We start from the raw sequence: 9,027 nt of genomic DNA, 5'->3' as shown, positions 1-9,027 counted from the left end.
CCAGTCGTTGCAGTGGTTCCAGCATTCCAGTCACTGGTTTTATATATTAGATTTATTTTGCATAGAATTAAGTTGCAAACATTACTATTAATACTTTCTTAAAAATATATATTTTATTGATTTCAGAGAGGAGGGGAGAGGGAGAGACAGAAACATCAATGATGAGAGAGAACCATTGATTGGCTGCCTCCTGCATGCTCCCCACTCGGGATCGAGCCCACAACTTGGAAATGTGCCCTTGACCAGAATTGAACCCAGGATCCTTCAGTCCGCAGGTCAACGCTCTATCCACTGAACCAAACCAGCTAAGGCTATTAATACTTTTTATTTTTGCCTTGAGCATATTTATTTTTAAATTTTTATTTAATAAATATTTCTTATTTCTATCTTTAACATCTTGAATGAGAAAATTCATTTGCAATATATAATATCGTTCTTTTCAAACCAACTTACCATTTTATCCAATTTGCTCTTTAAATTATCTCTGTCAATGCAAACCTCTCGATATGCATGATAGGCCTTATTTACTTGTTCTCGTCCCACAGAACTTGTTTCTTCATCTAATAAAGCACCTGTAAGCTAATGATATAAAATAAGAGAAAGCTTAAAAGGGTATTCTACATAAAACAATTAGTCTTCTCATGGCATCACATCTTACTTTAATCACTGTAATACAGGAATAAAGCCTGGACTGTAATAATCTGAACATTTTACTTCCATACAATTAACCTTTACTGATTAAGAAAGCAAAAAAGGACAGAATACTTTTTAACCCTTTGCAGTACAACGTTATTTTTGGAATTCAAACAGTCTGGTCCAAATTAATTGATGGGATTGAATGTTGAATTTTTTAATGTTCTTATTGCTCGACGTTGGACCTGCTCCTAGCGCCTGGTCCAGGGGTCCTCAAACTACGGCCCGCGGGCCACATGCAAATACAAATATTGTATTTGTTCCCGTTTTGTTTTTTTACTTCAAAATAAGATATGTGCCGTGTGCACAGGAATTTGTTCATAGTTTTTTTTTAAACTATAGTTTGGCCCTCCAATGGTCTGAGGGACAGTGAACTGACCCCCTGTTTAAAAAGTTTGAGGACCCCTGGCCTGGTCTGAGTCAGCCTCGAGGTTGGACTGAAAAGGGTTAAAGTATTCTATTTTATGCTTTTACAGTGGAACCTCAGTTCTCAAACTCAATTTGTTCCAGAAAGCTGATTGAAAAAGGAATCATTTCCCCCCCATTAGAAATAATGTAATCTATTCCAGACCCCCATATGATTCCCTGTTTTGTTTTAATCTTATAAGTACCGCGCGCTAACTGATTGCGCCACCGGAGCTCCTGTTTTAATCTTTATTGTACACAGTACATGTCTAATATACTGTTTTCTTTATAAATACTATAAATGCTTTAAAAATGAAAAGGACATTAAATATAAATGAAAATTTAACAAAAAGGAAATGAAATGTACACTAAAAATGAAATTTAATCATAATAAGCAGCAATAAAAGCAAAAATACATGAAAATATTCACAGCACAATTTCCTGAGATGTTATAATGTAAAGTTTAGTGGTAAACTGACTCATAATCGCACATTCTCTCCTTTGTCACCTGAGAGATGAATGACTGATCATACAGGTATCAGCATGAAAGAGTTGTCGGGTTGAGAAGTGAATTGTTCAAGATGGGAGATGTTTGAGAACTGAGGTTTGACTGTACTTATTATACATACTAGAGGCCCAGTGCATGAAATTTGTGCACTCTTGGGGGCGGGGGCAGATCTCTTAGCCTGGCCTGCACCCTCTCACAGTCTGGGAGTCCTTGGGGGATGTCCGGCAGTCAGACATCCTTAGTGCTTCCTCGGAGGTGGGAGAGCTTCCTGCCACCACCACTAAGCTCGCCAGCCGTGAGCCCGGCTTCTGGCTGAGCGGTGCTCCCCCTTTGGGAGTGCACTGACCACCAGGGGGCACCGACGGCATTCAGCATTTGCCCCCGGTGGTCAGTGCGTGTCATAGCAATTGGTCATTCTGTCATTCAGTTGATTTGCTTTTATTATATAGAATTTTATACTTTACAGTATCTTTTTTATAACATTCATTTATCATACTGAAACACAGTACATCATTTTTTTTATAGTCCTTAGGTGTTTTCCAAGTCTTAGTATTTACTTTCCATTATCACAAAAGGTGTCAAGGAAAGGATGGATTAGTTCATTAAATCCTGTATTATTTCAGAATGGTAATTAATAGATTATTGATCACAAACTACAGAAATATTTCCAATGCTAACTAGACCAAATCACAATATTCTTCTGAACTTTAAAACACACACAGCTATGAGCTACAAAATGTTACTTTTTCTCACTTTATCCCAGAATGTCACAAATTCATTTAATCACTATTAAAGTAAATTCATATGAATACAAAGAAATTATGAATAATTTTTACAACTGACTCCTCTTCTCTTATTCCTCCAAAAGAATTAAACTTTATCAAGTTCCATCCTTGAGTTTTCACAAGCAGATAATTTATTTCCTTGTTTGCAAAGGAACCCATTTTCTTCCTCCTTTATTGAAACTGTTGCTTGTGAAATATGAATATGCTGATCTGAAGAAACAAATTAAGCTAAAACTTTAAAACTCAAAAACAAATGGATAAGTGAGGAAAATTTCCTAATACACAAAGCCAAGAAGAACTGATGATTCATAATTGAATCATCTACCTTGCTGTATATTTTACAACATTTAAGAATGTCAGGCTCTAACCGGTTTGGCTCAGTGGATAGAGCGTCGGCCTGCGGACTAAAGGATCCCAGGTTCGATTCTGGTCAAGGGCATGTACCTTGGTTGCGGGCATATCCCCAGTAGGGGGTGTGCAGGAGGCAGCTGATCGATGTTTCTCTCTCATCGATGTTTCTAACTCTCTATCCCTATCCCTTCCTCTCTGTAAAAAAATCAAAAAAATATATTTTAAAAAAAGAAAAGAATGTCAGATTTCTTCAGAAAAAGGTATATAGACCAAATTTTATCAGTTAAAAAGCACTATTCTTGTTATGTGTGTTCAAAAGCAAAAGAATGCTGAGGTAAAGAAGATGTAAGTCCTGGTGAAGATATTATTAAGCATATTATAACACTGTTCCAGGCGCTTTCTCTTTTGACACTTAATTTTCTTTATTGGCTATAACTTTTGCACAGATTTTAAGATCCTGAATAAAAACCATACAATTATGAAGGTAAGGCAATCTGAAAAAGAGGTTAAGAAAAATATCTGACATATATCCCTCCAAATTGCTAAATCCTAGTCTATAAATATTCCCCCAGTACAGGGTATGTGAAACATTGCTATCTATCAGTACAGTACCTAGGGTTTTGAAGTTAGCAGTGAGTTATCCTTGGAAATTTAGTACAACCATGGAAGACAGGACAGAAAAATATTTAATACTTTAAATATTTTCAATTGTTCTTTGGGTCACAAAATGTAATGAAGGTAATAAATAAATACCTTTTCTTCCAAAAATCTTATTCTTTTCTTTAGGAAAGAGTTCTCTTTTTCTGAATCCTTGAGTCGTTTTTTGATGTCTTCATATGCAGTGACAAGGGCAAAATGTGAAGCAACAGACTCATCTGAATATATTGAGACCGGAGTCACTGTATCTCTCCTATGGGCTTTTTCATGATTTAGAATGCAGATATCATCTTCTACCAGTGTATCCATGACAGCTATTTAAAACAGTAAATATATATATTATAAATGTCTCACTGAATAAATGAACAGAAAAAGAAGGAATATTTAGAATAATGTGAATATTGAGGCAATGGTTCAAAATTCCTGTTTGTTTTAGAGGCAGTATAGTATATGGTTAAGAGCATAGACTCTGAAACCAGACTGGGAAGGGTTTGAATCCAAACTCTAATACTTAGTGTCTGTGTGACTTTGGGCTAGTTGCTTAACCTCTCTGCCTCAGTTTCCTTAGTTATAAAGTATAAGAAATAATAACAACTACTTCATAGTTTTTAAGAATATTAAAATAGTTGATATCTAGAAATCATATAAAACCATAATCTCAGCTATTAGTAAGTTTTATAAAAAGTTGTGAAACACCATTTCCAGTCAAAAAACAAACAATTTTAAACTCTTTATACCCATAAATTTTTTCCTCATCAACATTTCCATTCTTAGATATAAACAGCAAGTTTATAGCCTCTCCAATTATAAATTTTCAACACTTTTAGTATAATTCATTACCTTATTATTACAGATATTTTAATGCATACTCCACTATATTCTTTCCATACCAGTAACTGATTATATTTGTTATACATTCAAAGTAGAAGACAAAGAAATTAACATTTGGGTGTCCACTATGTCAAAGTACCATGTACTACATTATTTTAATATTATCTTATTTAATTCATCCATATAATTCTATAAAACAGGCATCATCTACATTTGGTTAGAATTTGAAGGGTAAAGCAATTTGTTCAACATTAAATCTAGTAGAACATTAGCTTTGTGACAGCAGAGGTTATGGCGTGTTTTTTGCTTATCATTGTGTCCCCAACTCATCACTGTGTGGAAGATACTCTATTGAATGAAGAATGGTAGAGGTAGGATTCAAATCAAACTCTGAGTCTAAAACCTAAAAGAAGCCAATTACTTAGTTAAAATATACTCACTCTTTACATCTACTTTTGTTGTTAGATTCAGCGTTACTTCCCCACCTGAGTTATGTTCCTGAAAAAACATGATGAAAAGAGAAATAGTAGCTGAAACCTTTTAAGATCTCATGGGAAAGACAAGGTAAGAGGGACTGTAGGCCATAAAAGAACCTAAAAAGTCCTTTAAATTAAGACACCAAATACAGCATTCTAAATGAGGACTCTCAATGGTGTTTTATGTATATTAGATTAGTAATTAATTGATGCTTGAAAAATGTTTTTATTTACCAGTCCTTGCTTGAGATAACATTTGATTGCTTACTAGTGTCAGTCACTGTTCTAAAAGTATTATAAGTGAAGAAACTGATGTAGAAGAAATTTAAGTAATTTTCCATAGTAACACAGTAAATGGAGAACTGAGATGTAAACACAGGTGCAGAATCGGTTTCACTATGCCTGCATTTTATGGAGGTTTCATTACATAATAGGCATAATCCAGCCCCTCTCCACTACCCTGAGGTCTGTAAGTTCCAACCCTCTAATCAGATGGGTGGTTCTCCTGGCAACCAGCCACCATCCTCGGGGTGCTGTCCAAAAGTCATCTCATTAACATAAACCCAGTCCTGTTGGAAAAGGCTTGTTATACCCGTAAATAACAAGACACCCATTTCACTTTTATGGCTGTGATGTGATTTCGGAATTGAGGATGGGACCAAATAGAGGGGAGGGCAAAAGTAGGTTTATATTCATGAGTATGTGAAACAGTTTATTCTTGTATTATTTTTAATTACTGTAGTATGTATTTGTATTACAACTGTAGAGCTACTTTTGTTCACTCCTGTATTATGACAAAAGATGCTCTCATAGTTTTTATCCCTCAGTAAATTCCAAGGGTTTTGAGAGCTGTGATAAATGAAAAATATTATTTTGGTTACCCGAATGAGCAAATATATTTCTTATAAAATCACATATTGCAATAATAATGGAGAAAGAAGGACACAATTTGCCAGATCAGGTGGATAGGAAAAAGAACAGTAGTTCTTAAGGGTAGGGGAGAGATATAAAGAAAAAACTAGAATCAAACATTGTTAATCAGAATTATTTTTAAAAATCTTAAATTTCAGTCTTCACTACAGTTAACACTGAGAGGACCCTCAGTTGAGATATGCTACATATGCTGGGTGCGAGACACTAGAAAACAAAGAAATACCTTCTGACACCAGACTGGTCTTTTTTCTAGGAATAAATATGATTATCTTCTCATATTTCATCATCATAATATCTACCATTAATTGCTCACTTACTGTATGCCAGGCTTCCACATGCATTTTTTTCTATTTAGTACTATTATTCTAATTTATATACAAAGTCTTAGAAACATTAAATACTTTAATAACAGATACATAACTAATCAGTGGCAAAGCTGGGATGTGAACCCAAATAAGCTTCCAAATTTATATCCTTTTAAAAAATTTTTATTGATTGATTTTTTTTTTGAGAGAAAGGAACATTGACTTGTGGCTCCAGCCATCCATGCACTCATTGGCTGACTGCTGCTCTGACTAGGGATCAAATCCCCAACCGTGGCGTATGGAGACAACACTCCAACCAAGCTACCCAGCCCGGGCCAAATTTATGCTTTTCCTTTTTTAAAAATTTTTTTTTATTGATTTCAGAGAGGAAGGAGAGGGAGAGATAGAAACATCAATGAGAGAGAATCATTGATCGGCTGCCTCCTGCATGCCCCCTACTGGGGATCAAGCCCGCAACCTGGGCATGTGCCCTTGACCAGAATTGAACCTGGGGCCCTTCAGTCCCCAGGCTGACACTCTATCCAATGAGCCAAGCCAGCTAGGGCCAAATTTATGCTCTTAATACAACATTCTGAGAGGAAACAGCGTGGAATCTGATATTACCAAAAATAATCTGGACAAGGCAGAGCTCAGTGGTAGGTAGACCTCTGGCCCAAGATTCAGAAATCTAGGTTCTAGTATACAATCTGATGCCTTGAGTATTACTTTACTTACCCAGATCTAAATTTTCCCACCAATAAAATGATAGGGTTGAACTACATCACTAAGACGCCACCTTCCTAAATTGTGAAGGCAAAATTTTAATCTGAACATGGGATGGCAACCTACAGATATAAAGGAATTCACATTTTTGCCAGAAACTGAGTAAAAGGTATGTAGTACTAGTCCACACCAAACTTGGCTAGAATGATGACTACCAGATAAGAAAACGGAGGCTCAGAGGTGAGGTAAATTTGCCTAAAATCACTGACAGTATGTGACAGGTAGGGTTTAAATAAAGGCCCATTGTTACTTTCTTTTTTCTATTCTATATTACCTTTTTTTTCTTCCTAAGTTTTTTTTATTGTTAACAATATTGCAGATGTCCTCCTCCCTTTGCCCACCTCCACCCAGCACCCCCACCTTCACACTATTGTCTGTGTCCATGGGCTGTGTGTGTGTGTGTGTGTGTGTGTGTGTGTGTATATATATAGCTAATCCCTTCACCTTCCTTTATCCAGTTTCCCTCCCACCCTCTAAACTTTGTCATTCTGTTCTGTTTATCTTGTTCATTAGATTCCACATATTAGTGATATCAATGGTATTTGTCTTTCTCTGACTGGCTTACTTCACTTAGCATTTCCATCATGTTTCTACCTCTGAAAAGCCAGACTAGCCCTTCATAGAGTAGTCAAGATACTATGGAGCAAGAATTAAGTCTTATAGAAGACCAACACTCCTTTCTCTATTTTAATGAATAATTAGAGGCAGGAATGGCCTAACTATTTTATAAAGGAGTTATCAGTGCCTTTTTTCAAGATACTGTCATTCTATCTATGTATCTCAGCACTCAAACGCCCTATAACTTAGTGAGTGCCCCCAAATGTACTTAGCACCAGATATACATACAGTATGAAAAACTTCCTTCTCATTTTTATAACCCTCACTGATTTATCTCACTAACTGTGTCAGTCCCGAAATGAACTTGCATGCCCAGGAATCATAAGAATTTTTTGGGGTTAACATAGGTATAAAGAGCAGTCAACTTCTTTTCCTTTCATAAAATAATACATCTCAATGTAATTGAGCACTTATGTAGTACACTAAATGTTACTAGTGTTAGCAATGAGTATTCTCTAATAGTGATATGACAACTATAATCCAGAATATAAATACTACATTGGCTCTGTTCATGAATTATGGAAAATGTCACTTTTTATTAATCATGACAGCTTCTGTATTGGTAATTAATATTTACCAAGTGTTTATAGTATGTCAGGCAATACGCTTTGCCTTTGAGGGAAACTGTCTTATTTTTAACGATTCATTAAATCTACATTAAGACCTCTGAAGAGGGCAAGAAATTCCTCTTATCACCGGTGGAGCAACTGAGAAAGACAAAAGTGGGAGCCAGAAATGAAAATCAACCAGTTGACTCCAGAGCCAGCAAAACTCGTAGAAACTTTGCTTTGGTACCTTGGAGAGTAATCCTTAATACCACTGGAGAGGCAGAGAAAATGGAGAGATTTAATCTCTTACCCAGCGTCAAGTGCACAAACAGAAAAATCAGCACGCAGATCCTGAGTGAATGTTCTGACTTAATCCAGTGGATTTCCCATGACACTATACTGTCTCTTTAAATTAAAACTTTACATTTGTACACAACTCCCGATTTTAGAAACAGCGCATTAAAAGTCTGTAATAACCCTGTGAGGGATGCACAGCTCCTAGTTTACACATGCTTGTAGTGAGTGATCACAACAGGTTGGGAAACTCGATATGGCATGTTTAGAGAACTGGAATTTAAATTATGCCGCGAGATCTTGCTCAATCCAATTTAAAATTACAAAAACAAAATAGCGTCTTCCACGTTTAAGAGGCACGGGTCAATTCCAATCCTCGTACGTCACTGTCTTTTATCATCTTAGCATTTTTCTAACAACACATCCTGGAGCGATCTTTGTTTTCCTCTGTTCTGCAGTTTTCCCGAGTCTCTTGTTTGAGTTCCCTGACGTAGGGCCGCGGTCTCTGCCTACCTTGCATGTTGCAGTCACTCAGCAAAAGGTCGCAGACCGTACAACGCACAGGGGCGACACTGGAGAAACGAAGAACACCTACTGCCGACCTCGACAATGTGCAGGGGTGAAGTCCACTGCTCGGGCGCCCCAGGCAGTACCGCCCTAGCCCCATGTCCCTCTTACGTTTTAGACATAAAAGCAGTCTCCATGAATGAAATAAAACCCAATACGTTCCCGAAAGTCAGAGTCCGGAACGAAAATAAGGAGAAGTAAAGCGAAGGACCAGGATGGGCCTGGAACAGCGCGGGTGCGAGGCTGGCAGGGGGCAGGGATGCCCAGGCGTGG

General features: G+C 36.8%; 1 protein-coding gene across 1 annotated transcript in view; it reads right to left on the bottom strand.

Annotated features, from left to right (window-relative positions):
- Positions 1-9,011, bottom strand: part of AZI2 (5-azacytidine induced 2) — a 22,144-nt gene extending 13,133 nt beyond the window's left edge. The window contains exons 1-3 of the mRNA XM_006753886.2: positions 8,701-9,011; positions 3,496-3,713; positions 454-579 (exon numbers count right to left, since the gene is read on the bottom strand). Of these exons, the coding sequence (XP_006753949.1) occupies positions 454-579; positions 3,496-3,713; positions 8,701-8,854 (498 nt within the window). The 5' untranslated portion in view covers positions 8,855-9,011. The remainder of the gene's footprint in view (positions 1-453; positions 580-3,495; positions 3,714-8,700) is intronic.
- Between the last annotated feature and the right edge of the window lie 16 nt (positions 9,012-9,027).

The sequence above is a fragment of the Myotis davidii genome, unplaced genomic scaffold, assembly GCF_000327345.1.
Source record: "Myotis davidii unplaced genomic scaffold, ASM32734v1 scaffold1350, whole genome shotgun sequence".
Lineage (NCBI taxonomy): Eukaryota > Metazoa > Chordata > Mammalia > Chiroptera > Vespertilionidae > Myotis > Myotis davidii.
This window is presented reverse-complemented; position numbering and strand designations above follow the sequence as displayed.